Source organism: Staurois parvus, unplaced genomic scaffold, assembly GCF_062004578.1.
Source record: "Staurois parvus isolate SC_StPar_1 unplaced genomic scaffold, SC_StPar_1.0 ptg000479l, whole genome shotgun sequence".
Taxonomy (NCBI): Eukaryota; Metazoa; Chordata; class Amphibia; order Anura; family Ranidae; genus Staurois; species Staurois parvus.
Window position 1 is genome coordinate 2104959 of NW_028318275.1, and position 25913 is coordinate 2130871.

Here is a 25913-nt window from a genome sequence, read left to right on the forward strand (position 1 = left end):
GGCCCCATGTACATGGGACACTTCTGAAAGATGAAAACTGACTGCTGGAAAACATAGGTTAAACGCTTTGCATGCATTTTTCATGATGAAAAAAGGCTCTGGCCAGCATCTGGAATGGAAGAGTTATAAAAAAAAATTTCAAACGCAAACGTCTATAAACGCAGTTAATCGCGTTTACAAGCGTTTTGCGTTTGAAACACCAAAAAAAATCTACTGCTCAACGCAAGTTTTCTGCGTTCAAAAGAACAACTGTAAACAGCATAGTGTACATGGACACATAAAAACATTAGGGTGAATTCAGGGGCTGCTGAAAAAACCACTGAACAGCTCCTGAACGTGAGTTTATCAGCTGCAGTATACATGAGCCGTAAGATTGGCCAACAAAATTCTATGGGAAATGAATTTATGGGTATCAGACATGGTGCTCAGAAAACCACTGAGAGACATATGACAGAATATACAATATAGACAGATTTTTAGTCTGGCTGTTTAAAATTATGGGTCTACCTCAACTAGTGGACGGGTCCTGACTGCTGTAGAGAATGACAGATATTTCAGCCAGTCAGATTGGCAGCACTGGGCAAAACAAAGTCTTAATTAAAGGATAACTAAAGACATTTTTTGGATAGTGTAGAGAGGGATTATAACACCTGTCACATTTGTATTGCTGTCTGTGCCCTCATTAAGTAGATTCACCCTATTTGCCCTGATTACCATTACCACAGAGAGTGAAAGCAAAAGAAAATCCCAAAATTTTAGGTTGTCCTCAGAACAGTTATAGAGGGAAACCTTCCAGTGGGGACTATAGTTCTGGTGACTACCACGTTCCCTCACTTTGAAGAGATTTCCTCTTTGGGTGCTCTTAGAGATCCCTAATTGCACACCCCTAAAGCAGCGCTCCTGTGGCTTCAGGCCAATTTGCACCCCCAGTTCTGGAGCCCTCTTATGTCACATAGCTTGCACCTTTGGGACTCCACCTGATATTCTGGCAAACTCACGTCTTTATTTCTCCAACCTCCTTCCACTCCTGAATAACCCTCCCCCCCCCCCCCCCCCCCAAGGCTAGAACAACCCCAGACCTTTTCGTGGTTCACCCAAGTCCGCCACTTCCTGGGATCCCACCAGTTCCCATCTTGGATGCAAATTTCATAACGCACCCCCAGCTGAATTCTTCTACTACATGCAACTACGCCACTGGATACTTGCCCTTATGCAATTATTCTTTCCTGTTTCAGAAGACAGCTTTTGAACATGTTTGTCTCCATTCACGCGGCACTATTTCTGCACTCTACTCCTGCCTGAATGCAGGCAACAAGTTTTCACCCCTTGCTTACGTTGCCCAGTGAGAATGTGATGTGGCAGTCCCTATAGAGCTAGACGACTGGACCAAGGCCTGGTTCCGTGTGGCTAAAAGTTCCTTCAACGTGTCCACGATGGAGGTGGCCTATAAAGTCCTCCTCCACTGGGACTGGGTACCAGATTGCATCGCTCACTCAAACCCATCTTAAAATGATAGGTGTTTACCAGGCTGTAGCCAGCGCGGGGATAAGATTCACACCTAGTGAATCTGCCCCCATTTAGTGGGCTTCTAGTCAAGGGTTTTCAGGCTCCTGTAGTTCCTCTTCCATGTACACTAGATAAGCATTCATCCATTGTCCAACCCCAGAACTTTTCTTCTTCAGCAAAAATTGTCCACATATTTGTTTATGACTGCCAAGCAGGCAAAAGCCAGAGTTTGGAAAAAACCTACAGTACGGTTTGTGGAAGTGAAGAGCATTCTGACCACCCTAATGGTCCATAAGAAAATGACTAGTATTTCTCATGACACCCATTCCAAATTCTTGAAGGTTTGGGACTCTTGGTGGTTACAGGCCCTTCCAACTCTCCCCCTAGTTAGTATGGGCAGCCTCTGTCATGCTGGCACTTGCTAGCATGCAGAACCTCGCTTTTTCTTCCTTGCTTCATTTTCGACTTTCCGTACTTTGTTTCCTTCATCTTCTGGGCTTTCCCTACTTCTCCCATCCACCCCTCTCCTTTTTTTTCCCCTCCTTCCTACGCCCCCTCCAGTCCCTGCTGGAAACTTCTCACCCCAAGTGTTTGGAGACCTGTCCCTTCCACTGCCCCTTGACTTTTATGTTCCCTAAGGGGACCCGATTTGGCCCGTCTTTTGGAACTGTCCGGCCCTGTTGGTCATCAGGGCCGGACAGTTCCAAAAGACTTAGATTTAAAATGTAAACACGGACATTGTACTTCTCTCTTTATTACCCATTTCCCCTGCATGGGAACCAAACGCGTAATGACTTTCATGTACTTTGTGCATTGCACTACTACTCATTTCTTGGGACAGGAAGTGAAGGGACAAAGATGCAAAATAAACAACAAACAATGGTTAAAATCTACCCTTAATCTATCCAAAAGGGGGGAGGTGGAGTTTTGCCTTGAGTTCTAAAGTGTCTAGTGTCTGATCCACATCTGGCTGCTGGGCCACATTTTCCTAGAGTTAAATAATCACATCTTAGGTAACATTTTCCAGAACAAGTCTGTATTTGATTTGTAGGTATAGTGCTCAGTCTCTCTTATTCGGTTGAGCATGCAGAGAATGAGGTTGAGTAAGCCAAAGCAACCAATCAGTGAAATCTGATTGGCTGCTATGAATTATTGCATTTAAAGTGACACAAAAATTTTTTTATATAAGCATGTACAAGTGTTACAAAAGAAAATTTTATGTAAATATTCATTACCTCAAAAAGTACATTCTATTGTTCTTAGCCTCCTCCAAACTCCTATTTTTTTTGCTGCTGTGATCTGGCCTCCTTTTAGAGGGTGACTACAATCCCTCTCTGTAGTTCCACTGTATGTAGAAACACAGCCACCCTTTCTTCCTTGTTCCTAAGATGGACTAGGGACTATGGTATTTGTAGTGTGCATACAGAGTACTGCAGATAACCACAAGTGCTCATTTCGAAACGGAAGGGGGGGGGGGGGTTGGGTAAGAAGAGGTTCAGAAGCTCACAGTGTACATGACAAAGAAGAAGAAAATGCTGTAAGAAACAGAAAACTATATTACAGGGTCATTATGTAGTGGATATCTATGGAATATTTTTGGAGAATAAAGATCTTGATAGATATTTAGTGTCACTTTTAAGAATTAGAACTTTGCTCCCAAAGGTTAAAAAAAAAAGGGAAGTAGTCATTGTTCACTTGTTTTTAAAGGTGCATCCCCTACTTGATCCTGGCTTCACTCCTTCAGGCACTGATCTGGAATAAGCATGTAGTCTTTGAAGCTCTGAAAGTGACTCTCTAAGTTGTGGAACCAAAGAAACCTAGAATGTTAATGTACAAGTGCAAGATTGTTATAAAAAGTTCTTTTGATTAAAAATAGGAATCGGACCCCAAATCTAGAAGCCATTGTACATAAGATCTAGTCTCCACAGAAATTTCAGTTCAATTTCAGTCCTCTTCAATTTTGTTCATGAATTCTAAACTGCATAGTAATTAGTGGTCAGAGCAGCAAGTTGCCTTTGGATCTGATTACTTTGAAAAGGATATTAAGAAATCCTCTTTAATTCTCATACCAAGCTTGCACTGATTCTGAAATACAGGTTAACAATGGTCAGATCTTATTCTTAAAATTAAAACTAATTTTCAAGTTCTTTCAACTTCTCTTCCTATTTTTGGTAAACATACACTGTTGGGTGTGGTGATCTGTGATTTTCTATCCTCACTAACAGGCAGATGAGACCACTATCCCGTCTATAACATCTCACAAATGAACCATTAACTCTGATAAATGCAGAGTCAACTTACAACAGTTTCAAGCTATAGGGAAAAGCCAGAGAAATATTTAGATGAACAAAAATCTCCCTCCACTTTGTACAAAACAGAGATTATTGAAGTATAACTGATGTAGCAGTATAATATACAGGTGATTTCAGATATATACTCAGCCTTAAATCTAGCATTGAGCTTAGATTGGTATATAGATCTTGGCCTACAGAGACAGGGAAGCCTGAATACAGACACTACTGGTCGTATAAAGTCAAGGAAGCTTATTTAAAAACAAAAAAAAAACAGCTTGTGGTTGGGAGTTAAAGAATTTCAGTCATGTGACAGTTCTGTGTTTCATCCAAGAACAGTGTGCTGAAGATATCATTGAAGAAAGTGGGGTGGTATTTGCAGGCTCGGGCACAGTCTGGATTGAAATTTACTTCCAAAATCTGAGGCTGCATCACTCTTTTCCCTGGAGATGAGAAAGCAGACTTGAAGTGGACCATCATTTCAAATGATACTTTTGCAACAATTTAATCCCCCTTTCCATTAAAAAAGCCAACCTTTGTGTAGTGTTCTTTTCTAATGTACCATTTTTTTTTTTCAGTCTGCCCCCGCCCCCATTCTCTTAGGCAGGAATGATGTACCACTCTTCTCCCACCGCCTCCTCGGATACCACCATCAAAATTTCCCATTTGGCATTACTTCCCCATTCTATGAAGTAAACAGAGGCGGCACCAGATATTGCACACACGCAGGCAGGGATCAGACAATGTGTCATATTGATCTATGAACGGAGGACAGTAATGCCTCCTTGAATTTGTGATGTCAGTATCACAGGAGGCATTATCATCATCTATTTAGAGAACAATATGTAAAACAAACAGCACCAGATCTGCACATGTGTGAGGTTTGGTACTGCCTCACTAAGGGCTGGCTGCAAGAAAAGTCAGCCTGCTTCTAATGAAGTGATAAAGGAAAACTGGAGCATGGGACAGCATCTATAGCAAGAGAGCAGGACAAGAGAAAAGGACAATAATAAAATACTGTACTTACAAGCACAGCCAATCCAGTATATAAAAGTAGGAAAGGTAAATGAGAAAATAATGAATTGGGAGGATGAAATTCCTCGAACACTTATTCCTAGGAACAAGGTTTAGGAAACTTCATAGAGCAATTTGTCGCAAATATACAAAAGAAGATTTCTAAACTTTTAGACCCCCCAGTTGTAATTCCTCTTCTCTGATGCTGGGTGGCCATTAACCACTTGCCCTCCAGATGATTTATCACCCTTCCTGACCAGGCCATTTTTTGTGTTACGGCGCTGCGTTACTTTAACTGACAATTGCGCAGTTATGCAACGCTGCACCCAAATGAAATGCATGTCCTTTTTTCCCCCCACAAATAGAGATTTCTTTTGGTGGTATTTGATCGCCTGTGCGTTTTTAACTTTTTGCACTATAACAAAAAAAAAACAATGAGTAAAAAAAAAAAAAAATGTTTTTGACTTTTTGCTATTAAACATGTCAAGTAAAAAAAAATGTTTTAAATCAAATTCCGTCATAAAAACGTAGGCCAAAATGTATTCTGCTACATGTCTTTGCTAAAAAAAATCCTAATACGTGTAAATTAATTGTTTTACATGAAAGTTATAGCATTTACAAATGGCGGTAAATATACTGGAATTTTTAATTTTAGTTTACTAGTAATGGCGGCAATCAGCATCTTACAGAGGGACTGCAGCGGGCATTCTGTCACGGGGGGGGGGGGGGGAACTGAATTGGTGTCACTGACATCCCCAGTGACACCAACACAGTGATCAGTGCTAATAAAAAGCAGACACTGTACTAATGGCACTGGGCAGGAAGGGGTTAACATGTGTGGTGATCAAAGGGTTAACAGTGTGTTTTACTGTATGCTCTGTGTGTGTGCTTCACTGTAAGCACACTTCTTTGTATGGCTGTGCTGTGGACCCGGTGATTGGCGGCCGCGGCGCGGGTAGGACGAACAACCCCTACCCGGAAATGAAAAATCATGTATATATACACAGTATGTCATTTTGCGCACCCGTGACGCCCTTTAGCAGTACTGCTATAGGGCGGATGGGAAGTGGTTAATAATGCAAACAGCTGCAATGGCATACATGCCAATCATCATTCTAGGTCAGTGCAGGGTGTCAGTGACATTTCCTTGGCAGCGGCTCCATGAAGCATGCATTGGCAGAATGGGGATTGAATCTGGAAGAGGTCACCCACTGAACCTCAGAGCAGGTCAGTGTAAAAGGGAGGGAACTGGAGAGAAGATGAGTATTGCTGGGGCTCCATAATTTTTTTTTGTCTGAAACAAAGAAAGCCTAGAGTTGGACTTCAAAGTAGAACTCCAGCCAAATGTTTTCCATTATTTATAGAGTGTGAAAGGGTTAGGAACCTCAGGTTTTTCCTGCTCATTTCTCATCAAAGATATTTCACTAAACTTCCTTCTTTGACATCAGGACAGGATGTGAGGGGAAATCTACCTAATCAGGACACAGACAGCAAGGAAAATCTGACAATTGTTTTAACCTTTCCCTACTGTAACAAGAAAATGTTTTGGCTGGAGTTTCACTTTCATCCTCAAAGACATACTCCATTTCCTCTGGCCGGCTATTATTTGAGCAAAATAAAATAAAACTCTATACCTTCCTGGTCAGTTTCCCACTTTAGCATCAAGTCAATGGCGTAGACTGCACGAGACAACGGGTAGTCGCAGATGCCAAGCGGAGCGGGTTTGGAGCATGCGGCTCGGAAAAGCTCCTTGAAGCTTTTAAATATTTCATCCTAATGGTAGAGAGAATTTGCAATCAGCTCCAAGTAACTAACAATGTCTGCCTTAAACACACATACTGAATAAGAAGCAATGTGACTATGATGAACTTCTGAGTACGTTAAAATAAAACAAACATAGGATCTTCAGTGCCATCTGGAGAAATTTGGTACTGTGGTGAAAGAACAGGTAGGGGATTGGAGTAACTGAAAAACACACATCTAAATTGGATGACAGGGACTCTTTAAATATTGATCAAATTTTCCTAGTCTTTTTTTTTTTTTTTAAAGGTTAATGTTTCTCAGAGTACAGGTTCTCTAGGTCCCTTATTGATTTAGTTGCCCTTCCTCTGCACCCTTTAATGTTCCACGATTTCCTTTTTGTAAACTGCAGCCCAAACTTATGTATTCTAAATCTTCTATTTACTGGTCATCTCATGTCTATGGGTGCCTTACCTGACTATGTACTCACCTGTATAGATTTCCAGGGATAATCAGGATACTGCTTCTCAAACAATGTGATGAATTCATCACAATGAACCTAAGACAAAACAAGCAAAAGAAAGTCACAAACTGTGACAGTGACTTCACCCAGCTGGAATCCACCTGGATAAATATCACAGGATGAGTCTTCAGCTACAGCATTCTACATACCTGTTTTAGCTGTACACTTGGGGCATAATTCATAACTGTGAAATGTTTCTCATAGTCATCTAGATCGTCAAGTGTAAATGGCCTTTTGGGAAAAAAGAAAAAAAAAAAAAAATCACAATAAATTCTGTCCCACATTATGCATTGTGAGTGGAAGCAAATCCTTAAAGCTTGAGGCCCAGATAGGCCAGGGAAATATCACACACACAAATCTCTTTACACTAAAATCATCAAACAGTGCTGATTTCTTGCTGTACCTCGGCACAGGCCTGGCAATCTTTGGGGGTTGATGCTTTAAACACCAGATAAGGTATTTTAACTTAAAGCAGAACTCAATAAAAAATTGCAAGCAAGCAGGCTTCTTTTTCAGAAGGGACATCAAAATTGTCTCTTCTGCATTGAAACAAATGTATTCGCCTGTTCAGTGTATATTCTCAGCACACCTCTGTGTCTGAATGAATGAACTGTGAGCATGTGTGGCACTTATGTCATCCTGCCCAATAAAAAGACAGCCAAACACCCCACCCTGGGAGAAGCAGAGATGTCAGCACTGGCAAGAAAGCACAAGGGAGGGTATCGGCAGACTCCAGTTCCACTTTAAGGGGGAAATTTAATCTCCAAACCAAAGGAAAAGTAATACATTGCAGCTTACCAGTCCTTAGATGTAGTAGCTGCATTTTAAAGGATTTATTGTTTTATCCTTCATTTTCACCTGACAATCCTGCCAGTAACATATTCCTGTTCAAGGTGACAGTGCTCACTCTTTGCTCTGTAACTAATGAGGAAGCCATGGTGTCCACCCAGGCTGGATGTTAAATATATCTGCATTTGTTCTTTTCCATTACATGGGGGTTGGGGAGGTTAGTATTGTACGAATAGAAGATAAGATTGTTTTATGCTTCCAGTTCATTTCACAGGAAGTGATAAAGACACTGCATTTCTGACAGGATCAACAGATGTTTTTTTATTTGCCGAAAATGTTCCTGAATGTAGCCTGAAAAAAACAAAAAAAACCCCACAAACGAAAAGAAGAAGAAAACGAATGCAGCCATCACATCCTATGACTGGTAAGCTGCCATATACAGTATTTAATTTTTGTTATGGAGTAATTTATTTATTTTAAACAAATTTTATTTGCCATATACAGCATTACGCATAGTCACAGAATATCTAACGTTGATATAAAAAGCAGCATCAGTAGGTAATTTATCCTTTAAGGTTATGTCAGTGTGAAGATCAAGAGCTACAGGGTTAAGGTTATGAATCAGTGTGATAGCCTAAACGTTAAGATGTAAGTTACTTGTTATAGATTGAATGATGTGTGGAGGTTAAAAACTAAAGCCCAAACTAAGCCTTCAATGTTACTATATCATCATCGAGCTGCACAGTAATAGATGCCGCTTTTCTTATTATATTTCTAACATACTAGTGTGCTGCCACTAGGGTTAAAAAACAGCACCAGAAACCCACCAAAGATGCTGACTACTGGTTAACAAAGAGCACAACGATCTGGGTCTCCAGTGGTCCGATAAGCTCCCTGAACAGTTTTCCAATCAACAGCACTAATACCGCCTGGGCCACAGCCAGGCAGGTTATAGTGGAAACCTCAAGTGCAAAAGGTAATATTTACCGGTTGGCAAAGCGAAGCCAGAACACATCGTAGGCATACAGCTTGAGCGGCCGCACTGAGCGAAGGAGGACCACATAACGGATGTCAAACTTCACCATTCCAATGTCATCCCGATGGAAAAGCACCGGATTCTCAATGTACTTGGATACAACCTAAGAAATTAGAAAAACACAAATATTTTCCTCTAAAATGATTTTGGCAAGCTACACTATATTGCCAAAAGTATTGAGATGCCTGGCTTTACAAGCACATGAACTTGAATGGCATCCCAGTCTTAGTATGTAGGGTTCAATAAGGAGTTGGCCCACCCTTTGCAGCTATAACAGCTTCAACTCTTCTGGGAAGGCTGTCCACAAGGTTTAGGAGTGTGTCTATGGGAATGTTTGACCATTCTTCCAGAAACGCATTTGTGAGGTCAGGTACTGATGTAGGACGAGAAGGTCTGGCTCGCTGTCCACACTCTAATTCATCCCAAAGGTGTTCTATCGGGTTGAGGTCAGGACAGTCAAGTTCCTCCACCCCAAAACTCACACATCCATGTATTTATGGACGTTGCTTTGTGCACTGGTGCACAGTCATGTTGGAACAGGAAGGGCCCATCCCAAAACTGTTCCCACAAAGTTGGGAGCATGAAATTGTCTAAAATGTCTTTGTATGCTGATGCCATAGGAGTTCCCTTCACTGGAACTAAGGGGCCAAGCCCAATCCCTGAAAAACAACCCCACGCCATAACCCCCCCTCCATCAAACTTTACACTTGGCACAATGCAGTCAGGCAAGTACCATTCTCCTGGCAACCGCCAAACCCAGACATGTCCATCGGATTGCCAGACAGAGAAGTGTAATTCGTCACTCCAGAGAACACGTCCCCACTGCTCTAGAGTCCAGTGGAGGCGTGCTTTACACCACTGTGTCCGAACCTCTGCATTGGACTTGGTGACGTAAGGTTTGGGATTTCAATGCAACAGTGGTGGCATCGTCAGCTCAGTACAGAAATCTAGGAGCTCACCGCATTTCTGGCAGATCAACTGGTATTTCACTGTACATGCAGTATTTTATTTTTTTTATTAATGGCACTTGCAGCATTTTGAAAAGAATCAAAACATGGAAAATTGTGCATGTATAACAACTGTTCTTAATATTAAAGTGAAACTAAACTCAAAAAGTGAAGATTTGCTGTTACTGGAAAACATTTAATGTTCAAGCAGTACCTTAAAAAGGTAGCTTTCATCTTGAATTCCTACTGAAAAAAATAGAAGTGCAGTTCCTAGTATCTGAGTGAGCTTAGACACTTCTGTACCTACAACCTCACAACTGTATGTCTGCAGTATAATATCCAAGGCACTGCTGCCTCTGACTGATAGTCTCATCAGATATGAACATTTGTGGGGGTTATTGCTAGTTCTCAATCCCCGTCTAAATTATCTTCTATTAATACTACCTCAAGTATACCCAGATGAGATTTTTGGGGTTTTCCAATGATTTTATCGGGATTTATACTGTAGTAAGGTACAGTATGCACCACAACAGCTGACCGAATTCTTAAATCCCCTTAAGTTATCCCACTTAACTGCCGTTGATAGAAAGCTAATGAACTCTCTCATAACGTTGGAGGAAATCAGTAGAGCGGCAGCTGAGGCCCCGAATCATAAAGCATCTGGCTTAGGTGGTCTTCCTTCTGAAGTTTACAAACAATTTGGAGATATCCTCTTACCAGAATTGCTTGGGGTATTAAATTCAGCCTTTGAACTTCATCATCTCCCTAACTATGGATATGGCCAATATAATAGTGATACCAAAACCAAGAAAGGACTGTTTGCATCCTGAATCTCACCATCCCATTTCCCTACTGCATTTGAATTTCAAACTCCTCGCAAAAGTGCCGGCCACTTGACTTGGTAGGGTTATGCAATACTTGGTGCATCCCGACCAATGAGGTTTTATACCCACCAGTTTGACAGCGATTAACATACACAGATTATTCCTTAATCAGCTATTACCATCAGAAAATATGGGCGGTAGGGTCATCCCATCGCTCAGTTATGCTAATCAACAGATCAAAACACACACTGCATCTTGTTCATGTTACCTTAGCCAATTATTGCTCCACAGCAACCAGTCAAATTATTTACTGCTACCCTCAAAAGATAATGATTGTTTGCAATGGAGCAATGGCTAATGAAATATTTATCTCTGCGTGTCCCCATGATACTTTCTACTGCACCAACCTTTGGTGTGCTCTCTCTCTGACGTATGATATAAGGCAAGCTGGTAGTGACGTGGGTGTCCAAGCTCCTGGCCAGGTTCCATGGCTTACAGATCCAATGGTTGTCTTCTCCACTGTATGAACAATGACAAACACTGGTGATTCTAGAGGTTATACAGGTAAAATATAAAAACACTTGAAAAAGGACCACTAATGAGATAGGCGGCTTGGGGCCTATTTTTACACATGTCAACCAATGGTCCTACCAGCCATGTGGAATGATACAATGTTACACAGTTATGAGAAGAGAAAGGGAAGACAATGATAAGATGTTGCAGTCAATGAAGACAAAGAGAATCATACAAGTAGGGAACTATTCCAAGATCAGATTACATGCAGCATGTTCATTCTATGCTTTTTTCCCTTGCAAAGGAAATGAATATGAGGCCTCTTACCGTTGCTCACGCTGTTTAAAGTTTCCAATAAACTGTGGCAGTTCGGTCTTCAGGTTGAAAGTACGAGGAAGCCATTTTGGGCCCTCGGCACCTCCAACTCTTCGTGAAATAGATGCCAGGCAATCCTTAACTGTCAAAAGGTTCTCACATGGGAACTGGTTTAGCAGGACGTGAGGCCTTTCTGTGCTCAATGTTCTGATGCAAACAAAACAAATAAAACTGAACTCGCCAACACGGATCACGGCACAGAAAACTTTACAGCAAATGAAACCCACTAATAACATGCAAATTACCAAGTCCTACGTATAATGACAGCACCGTACTCACTTGTAATCTTTGATATGAGAGAAATTGAAGAGTATGTCTGCTTCCTTCTCCTCGTTTGTGAAAATGAAGCGAGGATGGTCAACAGCATTCAGAACCTGCTGCATATCTGTGTAGACCCTGGACGGGTGAAAGATTGTAAGCTGAACTCCAGACAAACCACTAAATACACAGATGAAATACATATGAGTGCTTTTTTTTTTTTATCTGCTAGAGGATTTCTGTTTTTGTCCATCAATTCCTGAGATTCACACAGCTCTGCTACACAGCACAGCCCTGTCTGATTTTTCTCGGCTGCAGAGAACTGGTCTTGTCCTTCTCCCCAATTTGTCACTGTACCTCTCCTCCCATCAGCATGGCCCTTGTTAGCAAATAATCAGTACAATACAACTGCCTAGCTTCTTTTGCGTCTCCCTCTGTCAGTCTTAGCCCTGTTGTACAGGGGATTACAAGAATCAGATACCAAGCCAAAAATACAGGTACTTACATTACATTAAAATGCAATGTAAAATCAAAATTTACTGATGTATTAGATCAGTGGTCTCCAAATTACAGCCCTGGGGCTGGAAGTGGCCCTTTGCTTGCCTTTACCTGGCCCTTGAGGCATAATTCCTGCCACGGGCACCTATAATGGGGCATAATGCCTGCCACGGGCACCTACAATGGGGCATAATGCCTGCCACGGGCACCTACAATGGGGCATAATGCCTGCCACGGGCACCTACAATGGGGCATAATGCCTGCCACGGGCACCTACAATGGGGCATAATGCCTGCCATGGGCACCTACAATGGGGCATAATGCCTGCCATGGGCACCTACAATGGGGCATAATTCCTGCCACAGGCAACCTACAATGGGGCATAATTCCTGCCACAGGCACCTACAATGGGGCATTATTCCTGCCACAGGCACCTACAATGGGGCATAATTCCTGCCACAGGCACCTACAATGGGGCATAATTCCTGCCACAGGCACCTACAATGGGGCATAATGCCTGCCACGGGCACCTACAATGGGGCGTAATTCCTGTCACGGGCACCTACAATTTCTCCCCCCAATACCAAAGATCGGGCATTGTTTAATCCCACTCACACAGACCGGCCCCCCTATGTCTGAAGGACAGTAAACTGGCTCTTTTAGAAAGCTTGGAGACCCCTCTATTAGAGGATTACAGCTTTATATTTTCCTAGATTTCAGCATTAAAAGAGAACTCCACTTTTGTGCCCAAAATAAAATTATATATATATCTATCTATCTCATATACAATTGCGACACATGCCATAAATTGGGCTTGTGTTTCCTGCAAGAGGAGGAGGAGCTGCGTTCTCTCATGTGCTGTCCTGAAAGACATTTTGAGAAAATTGCCTTTCCTTTTCAATCTGCAGCACTGTAATATTCTGTAAAAGGCAAGATGGTGTACAGAACACCTATAGCAATGTAATTTTCTGCTTGTGTGATTGGTTTACTGATTTTCCCAGAAGTCTGCACTAAGATACAAATCAGATTTTGGACATCCTCACATTATCTGCAACAAACATTCTAGCTTTGGTGAGATAATATCAAAGGGTTAATCACGTCTAAAGGGATGCAGACCCTGACACTTTACTCATTAGAAACCTGCAGGTGCACCAGCTGATTGAGAATGATAAAATCACTCCCATTCAATTTGCACATGTCACAGACAAACAGCCATTGCTTCTGTATAACAAAAGGTAGGAATCTGCAACAAGCTTTGTTAAAATCCATGCAATGTACATAGATAACCCAGAAGGGAATGTTTGTTCTCAACGTCTGTGTAGTTACTCTTTAAAGTTAAAATCCACCTTTTCACATTCCAAAATGGATGGTTTGTGTGTTAGGTAAACAATATACTTTTTTACAACTAGCTCAGATTTTATCTTTTTTTCTTACCCGATTCTGTATGAACAATTTTCTATCGTCTTAAAGTGGACTCAAGCCTAGGCCGCCTTATCCTTCAAAGACAGCGAAACAAGCTGGCTGTTAAAGATCTTGCTCTTACAGTAGGCATTCTGTAGACGTGTGCTCCTGAAAGGTGGTCACCATATTAGAGAAGGCACAAGCTATCACTGGGCAGCTCTTCCTACTCCAAGGTTACACACCCAATGACCCCATCAACCTAATCCAGTTACAGAGAGCAGATGGTGGACAGGGTATGCCCATCAAGCTTGTGATAGATTCTTGTACAGCTAACCCACATAGAACCCATATGTAAGCCATTACATACTTGAAGATTTTACTCTTGTCATGAAGTGGAGGCTCCACAGGGTGAGGCAGGGTCTCTTTATTCTCCGCAAAAATAGACTAAAATAGAACAGGTAAAAATTATATAGCACATTCTAACTGAGCAGTATACAAACCTTACAAAATGTTCAGATATTATACAGACAAAAACACAACAATAAAATCAGAAAACAAAAACGGGTTGCAACTGATGACTTGGTTTGGCAGGTAGGCAATGACGGTTCCCATACCTATGCAGGAAGATCCCCTTTAAAATGTATGTAAACTGTAAAGCATTTTTTAGGTATGTCATTATGTCTCACTGTATACAGTTTTCTGAAGCAAATCATTTCTTGTAATCTGCTACAAAGTTTCTTTGACAGTGTTGTCAGCATGTAACAGGAAGTGCTATTTATTTATTAATACTATTACAGGCACTTGTATAGTGCTGTCAAATTACACAGCTCTTTACATATATTGTACATTCACATCGGTCCCTAACCCTCAAGGGGTGTACAATCTAAGGTCCCCAACTCACATTCATACATACACATACTAGGACCAATTTAGACAGGATCCAATTAACCTACCAGTTTGTTTTTGGGAGAACCTGCAGACTCCAGGAACGTGGTGCCGTGGTTGGGATTAAAACAGATGACCCTAGTACTGCCAGGCGGAAGTGCTAACCACTTAGGATCTCTGGATAAGAAACTTTTTTTTTCTTTAACAGATTTACAATAACAAATGTGTTTATAATACTGTATCCAGTGATATGATGCAAGAAGCAAAAGCAGAAGTAAATGGTCACCTTATAATGAGTTTCCACTGGCTCTGGTGTTTGGCAGTCAATTTCGGAAAGATCCACAGACTGCCATGGGAGGAGCAAACAGTTTCGTATTAAGGGATCCCTCTCTCCGTAAGTGTAGTCACGAGAAACTTCCTCTGAAGTAAAAGAAATTCATATCAGTTTTGTATTTTTTTCCCATTATAAATCAGGAATACAAAGTGTATTTATTTTTTTTAAACTTTTAAGTCAAAGAGATAATATTTGGTGTGTAACCAGCAGTTGGGAGCGCTGGACCGGTTCTCAGGTTTCCAAGATCTAGATTTTTTTTTTTTTAAAGCTGGTTATGCATACAAGTGAATTCATCAGGTTAGTGACAACTACCCCTCACCCTACGCAGCCCTATCCCTAGATCCAATGAGGGACAGAATGTCTGAAAGAAAACAACTACTGCTGTGCTCTCAATTTAGATAAATAATAATAGTTCTTTGGGAATCATACTGTATGCCATGGGTGTTTCTAGTAATAAAAAAAAAAAAAAAAAAGGTTTTTCCTATTTATACTGCGAGTAAGCTTGGATCCCCATCTTTTCATCCCTTCAGGGAAGACTAGCTAGGCATTGTAGTCCACCTACCACTAGTTCAGCTACACAGAGAATTGGGAGTGCGAGACTTTACTTATGGTGGAAGACAGACTGAGAATTGTGGTATGGAGACAGAAATAAAACATTTTGTTTGACCTTTTTGGAAATTATTCTCATACATTCTTGCAAAAGTTGTGTAGCAAGTATTTACTATAACTAAGAAGTATTTCATTTAATTGTAACAAATATTTAATTGTGAACCAAAAGAGGTACTGTACTACATGAAGGCTGACGTGGATGTCTTGTCTCGGATTTAGTAGTGCTTTGCATAACAGCAGTTTGAAAAATGGTCTGCCAGAGCCACCTAGTGGAAGGACAATCTGGTGCACCCTTGTGGGAACCATCCCAAATTACTTCTGAAGGAAACAGTGGCAGACTCGCACAGACGGACCACATCCAGGCAATGGAGGAAATCTCTTTAAAAGCAAAACATTACCCATAACAAAAATTGATAAAAATAATGTTCTTTAGCAAGGCACATGCATTCCACGTTAATTATGCTACCAAAATTAGTGTGTGCTGTAAATCGTCTCCAGCATTGTTCCTGTTTCTTCGTGCTGGAGGCTGCCATTTTGCTGAAGCCCAGAGCCCCTGAGCAGCAGTAAATCTTTAGGCTGTCAGCAGATCGGCCTCTATATTTTCATCACAGTGAGAAAAAAAAAAGAGCAACTGAGCATGTGCAGAACAGGGTGAGACAGTGTATTACGGGATTTTAAACAGGACATGCACTTATTTTTAATGCTTTATATAGCTATTTCCTGCAAATGAGGCCAGCAAGAAATGACCTAGCAGGATTTAATTTTCCAACTAAAGTTCCACTTCAAGATGAACTAAAGCCAAGCAAAAGGACAGAAGAATGATACCAATTGAAGTGAAAGGCAGAAACTACCTTCTGTAGCAAAGAATGTATGGGCCTCACCACCACCTTGTCCTTATGAAAGACCAGAAAGGGACAAGGACATCAGCTGTTTTGCAGAGATGATGGCTACAAGAAACACAATCTTGTGACAGTGGAACGTTGAATATCTCTAAAGAATTCAAAGAGTGGGTTTTGAAATGCAGAGAGAACCCAATTCAGATACCATGGATGAATGGGGGTGCGAATAGAGGAAGCCACATGAGACACACTCTGAACAAAAAGGTCTTAATAAAAGGAATGAGAGGCCAAGGTCTCTGAAACAAAATAAAGCAAGAAAAGAGACCTAACCCTGTACAGTGCTGACTTTCCTACAGATGGTCCAAACCCAGCTATAGGAAGGAAAGATTTATTCCACGAAGAATCTTCAAGTGTGGAAGCCTCAAACCAAGTGAAGTATGCCTTCCATGTTTAATAATAGTTATAAATACAATGTGAATGTGATATCAGATGAATACCCTTTAAACCTACACTAATTCCAAATTGGAAAAAACTTTCAACCCTTGAAAGTGAATAATCAAATAAATTAATCCAAAAAGAGAGAATATTCCCTCTTTTTTCAACTACCTATGTGTGCAACAACAAAAAAATCCCCATATATTTCTAAACGTGAACTACCAGAAAATCATAAAAGTCCAAAGTCCCAATAATCAAAACAAAATCATAAAGGTCCAGTGTCTCAATAATCAAAATAATGAAACCAAAAAGTTATGAATCTTGCAACGTTGATTGTGTTCAGTGAATTATGTGAAAAACCTCAAAGAAAAAGAAACTCACAATAGTGCATTACCGTAATAAAATCAGAAGAAAGGGAAAAAAAAAAAAAAAAAATTATCTTATATATATACGCTTACATGCACACACAAATGTGTATCATAGAATTGTGCCACACTAAGTGATAGTGAAACACTAGTGGAAACCTTCCAAACAATTAATAAAAATACTTGTGCTCAAAAAACTCTGAAATCCTGAAGTGAAACACTCAGGGCTCGTTCACACTAGGCTGTTTTGCCAACGCTTGCCAAACGCCCCTATAGCGTTTGGCAAGCGTTGGTCCGGTGTTTGCGGAGCATTTTTAACGCTCGGCAAACGCTCAGCAAACGCTCCACAAACGCCGCATGCGCGGTTTAGCGGCGGTTGCTAGGCGTTTACCGAGCGTTAATAACGCCCCACAAACGCCTATAATGCATTTGAGTGGTGTTACCGCTCCGCAAACACCCCGCAACCGCACACGCCGGCAGGGTGTTAACGGAGCGGCACCATAGACGAGAATAGGAGGCTTCAAAGCCTCCTGACTCGACCAGAGGCGTCCGTTTTGCCGCGACGCAACGCGACGCGACGCAAACGCTCCTGTTAGCACAGCACCATGTGCTGTAATGTGCAGAATTGGCAGAGGCGTTTGGGAAGCGGTAAAAACGCTTCCCAAACGCCTCTCTGCCGCCTGCACACAAGGCTAGTGTGAACGTAGCCTCAGTGAAATTGCTATCCACACGTGACACTTCTAGTGAGTAAGGCAAATATACCCTTACCAACCGTAGAGAAAAACCACGCCTTTATAATATATTTAGTAGAAATCCTCCAAAAGAACTTTCTCCTCCTTGCACTTATTATCAGGGTGATGTTATAAAGCCATCCACTTTCACAGGTCTGTAATCATGGTTTTACCAGGCTCCAGTATAATAAATATTTGCCATGATATACCTCCATGTATTTAAAGTAGCATTTTAATAAATCTTCTTACATCAAAATATGCGATTAGAGCACTCTTATGATTAAGTCCCGGAAGTGACGAAACGCGTCAGAAGTAAGTGACGTCATACGTAAGAAACAGGAACCGGAAGTGTTACAGCGGCCATCTTTGTTGGGGAATCGCTGGATACCTGCGTATGAACTGCCTGGAAAACTGGGGGAACTGCCTGGTAATCCCCATTAAGTGGGGTTTTCTGTTCTAATCGCATATTTTGATGTAAGAAGATTTATTAAAATTCTACTTTAAATACATGGAGGTATATCATGGCAAATATTTATTATACTGGAGCCTGGTAAAACCATGATTACAGACCTGTGAAAGTGGATGGCATTATAACATCACCCTGATAATAAGTGCAAGGAGGAGAGGAGGAGAGGAGGAGAAAGTTCTTTTGGAGGATTTCTACTAAATATATTATAAAGGCGTGGTTTTTCTCTACGGTTGGTAAGGGTATATTTGCCTTACTCACTAGAAGTGTCACGTGTGGATAGCAATTTCACTGAGTGTTTCACTTCAGGATTTCAGAGTTTTTTGAGCACAAGTATTTTTATTAATTGTTTGGAAGGTTTTCACTAGTGTTTCACTATCACTTAGTGTGGCACAATTCTATGATACACATTTGTGTGTGCATGTAAGCGTATATATATATATATATATAAGATAATTTTTTTTTTTTTTCCCCTTTCTTCTGATTTTATTACGGTAATGCACTATTGTGAGTTTCTTTTTCTTTGAGGTTTTTCACATAATTCACTGAACACAATCAACGTTGCAAGATTCATAACTTTTTGGTTTCATTATTTTGATTATTGAGACACTGGACCTTTATGATTTTGTTTTGATTATTGGGACTTTGGACTTTATGATTTTCTGGTAGTTCACGTTTAGAAATATATGGGGATTTTTTTGTTGTTGCACACATATGTTTAATAATAGACTTTACAAAAAAATCAGGGTGGATAAAAATCAATGATTTTTTTAAAAAAAAAATCAGTTTTAATTTAAATCGGATTTTTTTAAATAAAATGCTTTTTGAGGAAAATATATTACCATCCAAAGGTTATTCCATCATGAAATAAAGATTAGTTTTTTAATTATGTAGAATAAGGCTGTAGATGTTTAATTTTTTTGGTAAATAAATTCCATGAATCCATTCACAATGTCATGCTCTTCCAGAGGTTTTTGTAAGATTATTGGGCAGTTTCTCTGCCTACAAGATATTATCACAGATGCTTGGTTTACTTTTGCAGTTCTCAAAACTGAATTTGACTCAGCGGAGATCACATGCCTCTTCTTCACAGCAAAAATGTTATAACATGAACAGAGTTAAGAAAAAGACCTTAATCCTAACTTCTACAAACCTATGAATACAGAATCAACCCCTTCAGTGCCAAGTTTCAAGAAGTTCAGTGAATAGAATAGAAACAATATTTTTCTGATAGTTTGGAGTGGAATAGATCTGCACAAGAAGAAAGTGAAACTAAGTGTGAGGAGGAAGGGGCTGACAATCTAAGTTTCTTAAAATATATATATTTTGTTTAGCCAAATTAGTTAACAAACATGGATGTTTGTTTAAGCAAATAACATATGCTGGAATGTTATTGTTTCAGTTGAATAAATCTATTTAAATTATTATTAAGGTAATGATTATTTTTCTCCTAAGTACAACAGAAAAGTTGTCCAAATATGAATGATTAACCTATTAAACTGGGGATAAAAAAAACGAATATGAAAAGTTGTTATTCTGAAAATCTTCATCTACTTGCATATTAAAGTTATACCAGCAAGAATTAGTCTTTATGTAGAAAACTAGGATTTAAATTAAGCCTGACTAGTGATTTAAATCAGTTTGATTTAAATCAAATCCACCCTGCAAAAAATAGACTTCCTAGCTTTTAACAATGTGGGAATACCCAATTCAGAGATGCCTTTGTCTCTCAGAACTTCCAACAGACAAGCCATGGAGCTTAGCAACTGTGAAACAGGATGGTAAATCAGTCCTTGAGTCAGAAGTTCTGCACAATCTGAAAAAAAAACCACAGAGTGTCCGCAAGAAGTCTTATCACATGGACCTAGGCCAATTTGAAGCCAGGAGGATTGCTGGAGTACTCTCCACCTTGATCCTGGGAAGCAGACAAGGAAGAAGATCCAAAAGGAGGAATTAGGATATACTGATTCCATGAAGACAGAGCATCCAGTGATTCTGCAGAGGATTCCTGTACAGATACCTGTACCCAAACCTGTCGAATTTGTTATTAAACCTGGAGGCCAGGATGTCTACATCTCGCATCCTTCACCTATAGCACGGGTCATGGAACAACTCTGAGCGTAAAGACCATCCCCACCCAGAGTGCAGATTCATAAAATCTGCCTGCCAATTGTCCACCCTGGAATGTAAACAGCAGGCAAGGCTGAATGCAAAGTTCTGCCCTGGACAGGATCGGCTCCATCTCTCTTTCCACATTGAGAGCTCTGGTTCCTCTCTGATGGATAATGTATGCCACCGTCATCATGGCATATAGGTGAATCTGGATCAGATGGCCCTCCAGACTGATAGTCCAGGCCTGCAGGGGCAGCAAAATCGGCTCCAGAAGGTTGATTGGGACACAAGAGTCTTCTGATGTATTATTATTATTATTATTATTATTATTATTATTATTAAAAACAACAGGAAAAAAAAAATCTGCATTTTGTTTCTTTCCTTGCAAATCAGACTGAAAAGCACTGCAACCACTGTCAGTGGTGTTACATGTTGCACCCTAAATACAGGTGTAACATGGTGCTAGAGATGGAGATTAGCCTTTTATCTTAACAGCAGAGATCAAAAAAAGGCAAATAAACTATTGAGGCATGCTAGTATTAGGTGGAATTAACCTGGGCTGGCCTACAGTACTTTTGTTTGCCAGTGTCCAATCCTCCTGTAGGCAGCAGTAAAAAACAGATCCTTAACACTTTCTATGTCACTCAGTGGACAAGAAACATGACGCTTTGGCTAGACATTCACTATGAAATAAAACTGACCCCAAATGATTAATTTCACCTTTCAGAAAATGCATACAGTTTGGGCATGGAGATCCTATATCTTTATAGGGTACACAGACATGTGAAGCCTAAAAATGGTCTATGCATCAATCAGATGTAATGCCTGACAAAACATCTCACATAAATGACCAGCACTTAGCATAAGACTAGTGGGTTTATGTGCACATACCTCCGTTGCTTATATCTCGGAGGGGCCACAGTATGGTGTAAGCCAACTGATGTGGAATGTAGTAGAAAGGGGCCGTCACAAACGTTGGCTCATCTGAATGCTGAATTCTAGACCCAAACTCGTCCATGATGTACCAGACCGGAACCTTCTCTTCTGCAGACTGCAAATTGGTGAATGTAATTATAAGAACATTGAAACCACAAAATCTACAATCCTGAGCACGTTAAAAAAATAAAAGCTATTCAGGGGATGTAAAATTATCTTTTTTTTTTCAGTGTTGTATACAGTAGGGAAGGGTCAAGACCCTCATGGTGTTTATATTATTTATTTATTTTTGCTCTGTGTCCTGTTACGGACACTTCAGTTGCTGTTCCAGAGACATAAAAAGGAAGTAAGAAGAAATCTCTCCAAAGCAATGGGAAATCCCACTTGCAAGTTAGCAGTCATGCCCTTGGTTAGCCGTACGGCTATTTATTCTGGTTATTTTTATTTACTGCCTGCCCTCACCTCTGATTGTATACTGGTTATCCATGTCTGCTGCCTGCCCCGACCTCTGGCTTGTATCCTGGTTAGCTAAAGTTGTGCTCAAAAGTTTGCATACCCTGGCAGAAATTGTGAAAGTTTGGTATTGATATTGAAAATATGACGGATCATGCCACAAAATGTTCTTCTATTGAAGGACGATGATCATATGAAGCCATTTATTCTCAAATCAAAGTTTGGCTCCATTTTAAATCATAATAACAGAAATCACCCAAATGGCCATGATCAAAAGTTTACATACCCTGGAATGTTTGGCCTTGGTACAGACACACAAGGTGACACACACGGGTTAAAATGCCAATTAGAGGTTAATGTCCCACATCTGTGGCTTTTTAAATTGCAATTAGTGTCAGTGTATAAATAATCAATGGTCAATGAGTTTGTTAGTTCTTACGTGGAAGCACTGACTAGGCTAGATACTGCCTTTGTTTGTGTGTCTTTGTAAACTCAATAAAAAGCCTACCTAATAAAAAAAATAAATAAATAAAAAAGTCTACCCAATAAAAAGTCTAAACTACAGAGTGTGGGAGACAGGTACACTTCAGACAAGGTGCAAGCTCTGCAATGTAATTGCATGTAATTTTAATGAAACGTGATGAACCAAATTCCAAGCCATTCTTTCTTCAGAGACATCAAGAACACAAAAGACTAGGAAGGGTCTCTTACCCCTTGTGAGAGCTGATATGTTTGGTTATACTTCCACATTTCTGTAAGAACCTCTTCTACCACTCCCTCATCCGGGACCTCTCCATGGAACTCAATCCCATCAGGTTGGCCATACGGTGCAGAAGGCCAGGAACCTCCATTAGTTGGTGCCGAGCATGCTCCACACGATAGGTCCATGCATGGTCAATGAGGAAAATGCTGAAAAGGTCATAAACATGAATTAGGACCAAAACCCAGTAGAGGATTCTAAATCCAAAAGGGTAGCTCTATAAAGACTAACATCTATGAAACAATGCATTTTTTTAATGTGCATTCCCTTTGAAAGCATCAAAAACAAAAGTCTGTACAAGCCTGATAAGCTGAAAAAAATGCATTTTATATAAATATATACGTAATAAAAAATAAGAAAATAAATATTTTTATTCCACCAATGTGATGGTCACATACACCTGACCATCAGTGATGTGGCTTCCATTAAAGTGGTTGTAAACCTCAAATAAAAATTGAACTGAGCATATCCTTCTATAGTGTGTAGTAGCCTCAATCCAAAGCAGAATGTGTGATTTCTGTCTCCTCTCTCTCTTCACTCTGCTATCTGCATTAGTCACTTCTGACAGACCACAGCATTTCTGGAGATTTCCCTCCTCCAGCACACACCAGGTGACTCAGTCTCTGCTATGCATGTTTTTCTATCAGATGGTGTAAAGAGGTTGTGTCTTTTCTTTCCAGTCATGTTCCAGATCACAGTCCACTCCCTGCTCTATGCTGTAGAGTGTGTGACATCAGATCCTTGCTCCCTGCTTGCTGGAGCTGAGAAAAAAACCTGTGTGTTCTGAGAGGCTGTGGAGCAGAGAAGGCTGCAGATAAGCAGGTACAACTTGTGCTGGAGGATTTCTTTAAATCTCTGTGTATCACCTGAGGCTAGTAGTCACATCACTGGGTATATGTAAGGGTTTGCTACCACTTTAACAGAATGATATATTAAATTTGGAGACATAAGGGTTGATTTGCTAGGAGAGTGCAAAATCTGTTGCAGCTCTACATAAAAACCAATCAGCTTACATTTTTTTGTCAAAGCTTAATTGAACAAGCTGAAGATAAAAGCTGATTGGCCACCATGCACAGCTGCACCAAATTTTACACAATCCAGTCTTAGTAAATCAACCCCATAGTAACTAATTCCAGGTTAAACAGAAAGGTTTGGTGACTTTATTCTCGTCTTCCCAGTCTAGATAAAAAGTTACTGAGTGGAACTTTTGAATTAATTCTTCATTATACAAAGGTGAGCTTTACTTGAAAACTGACATTTTTGCTGTCTACAGCGACATGTCAGGAACTTATATATGCAGACTTTTAAACTACAGAGAGGTCACTCTGAAGTAATGTGAATTGTAAACATTTTTGCATTTGTGAAACTTAGGGGCCAAGTTCACATTTTAAGAAAATGTGAATACATAAATGCACATGATTTTGCAGGTAAAAAAAAAAAAAATGTGCATGTATTACTTGTTTACACTGCACCCTGTAAGCATTGCACCCATGATCAGTGGATCGTGGGTGCAATGTCAGGCTCCTACAAACACTCAGTACAGCTGTCTGCCCATGCAGGCAGATAGATATTGAAGTACAGGGAGAAGCTACAAGCCGCCTGTCGCTGTGGCAGATGGGATTTGTAGTTCATTCACAGATCTGTGTGGATGAAATATGTGGCTGTGTGGGTGAAGCCCTGCACAGCTACATGGTTTTTAAATTGTGACAGCAGGTGTGGGGAGAGGATACTCTGCTCACTGTCATGGGTTATTGTTTCATATGCTTAGAACATCCTTAGAACATAAGGGTCCAACTGCTGGGGTGCAGGTCCATCCATAAGTGTTAAGACGGCTCACTCTTTTATGTCACTGTGGGGACTTTATGTTTGGACTCTAAATATATTGATTGCCTTTTATTCCTATAATTTCTCATTGTCGTTGGATGCACGTTTATGAGATTTCTTACACATGTCATATAGCACTTATTTGATGAGAGAGAAAGAGAGAGAGGAAAGGGGGGGGGGGGGGGAAGAGAGAGAAAGAGAGAGAGGAAAGGGGGGGGGGGGAAGAGAGAGAAAGAGAGAGAGGAAAGGGGGGGGGGGAAGAGAGAGAAAGAGAGAGAGGAAAGGGGGGGGGGGAAGAGAGAAAGAGAGAGGGGAAAGGGGGGGGGAAGAGAGAGAAAGAGAGAGGGGAAAGGGGGGGGGGGGAGAGAGAGAAAGAGAGAGAGGAAAGGGGAAAGGGGGGGGGGGGAAGAGAGAGAAAGAGAGAGAGGAAAGGGGAAAGGGGGGGGGGGAAGAGAGCGAAAGAGAGAGAGGAAAGGGGGGGGGGAAGAGAGCGAAAGAGAGAGAGGAAAGGGGGGGGAGAGAGCGAAAGAGAGAGAGGAAGGGGGGGGGAAGAGAGCGAAAGAGAGAGAGGAAGGGGGGGGGGGAAGAGAGCGAAAGAGAGAGAGGAAGGGGGGGGAAGAGAGCGAAAGAGAGAGAGGAAGGGGGGAAAGAGAGAGAGGAAGGGGGGAAAGAGAGCGAGAGCGAGAGGAAGGAGAGAGCGAGAGGAAGGAGAGAGAGAGCGAGAGGAAGGAGAGAGAGAGCGAGAGCGAGAGGAAGGAGAGAGAGAGAGAGCGAGAGCGAGAGGAAGGAGAGAGAGAGAGAGAGCGAGAGCGAGAGGAAGGAGAGAGAGAGCGAGAGCGAGAGGAAGGAGAGCGAGAGCGAGAGCGAGAGGAAGGAGAGAGAGAGAGAGAGCGAGAGGAAGGAGAGAGAGAGAGAGAGAGCGAGAGGAAGGAGAGAGAGAGAGAGAGAGCGAGAGGAAGGAGAGAGAGAGCGAGAGCGAGAGGAAGGAGAGAGAGAGAGCGAGAGCGAGAGGAAGGAGAGAGAGAGCGAGAGGAAGGAGAGAGAGAGCGAGAGCGAGAGGAAGGAGAGAGAGAGCGAGAGCGAGAGGAAGGAGAGAGAGCGAGAGAGCGCGAGAGGAAGGAGAGAGAGCGAGAGAGCGCGAGAGGAAGGAGAGAGAGCGAGAGAGCGCGAGAGGAAGGAGAGAGAGAGAGAGAGCGCGAGAGGAAGGAGAGAGAGAGAGAGAGCGCGAGAGGAAGGAGAGAGAGAGAGAGAGCGCGAGAGGAAGGAGAGAGAGAGAGAGAGCGCGAGAGGAAGGAGAGAGAGAGAGAGAGCGCGAGAGGAAGGAGAGAGAGAGAGAGAGCGCGAGAGGAAGGAGAGAGAGAGAGAGAGCGCGAGAGGAAGGAGAGAGAGAGAGAGAGCGCGAGAGGAAGGAGAGAGAGAGAGAGAGCGCGAGAGGAAGGAGAGAGAGAG

The 25913-nt window shown here is 41.3% G+C and overlaps 1 protein-coding gene across 1 annotated transcript; it reads right to left on the reverse strand.

Moving 5' to 3' along the window:
• Positions 1 to 2520: 2520 nt before the first annotated feature.
• On the reverse strand, positions 2521 to 22799 carry TTLL12 (tubulin tyrosine ligase like 12). Its single transcript, XM_089689520.1, has 12 exons — positions 22592 to 22799; positions 21383 to 21542; positions 14887 to 15020; positions 14083 to 14159; positions 11838 to 11954; positions 11511 to 11705; positions 11078 to 11189; positions 8851 to 9002; positions 7224 to 7305; positions 7042 to 7110; positions 6446 to 6584; positions 2521 to 4240 (listed from the first exon to the last, which is right to left on the reverse strand). Exons 1-12 carry the CDS (start codon positions 22766 to 22768, stop codon positions 4089 to 4091), a joined length of 1566 nt encoding a protein of 521 aa, XP_089545646.1. The 5' UTR covers positions 22769 to 22799; the 3' UTR covers positions 2521 to 4088.
• Between the last annotated feature and the right edge of the window lie 3114 nt (positions 22800 to 25913).

Excerpts from the sequence above, each read along its gene's own strand:
- TTLL12 (XM_089689520.1), bottom strand. The coding sequence starts at position 22,768 with ATGGACCTATCGTGTGGAGCATGCTCGGCACCAACTAATGGAGGTTCC. Across the intron at positions 7,306-8,850 it reads TGGCTTCGCTTTGCCAACCG|GCCATTTACACTTGACGATC; the intron begins GTAAATATTACC and ends TTTTCCCAAAAG. Across the intron at positions 7,111-7,223 it reads CAAGTGTACAGCTAAAACAG|GTTCATTGTGATGAATTCAT; the intron begins GTATGTAGAATG and ends GTTTTGTCTTAG.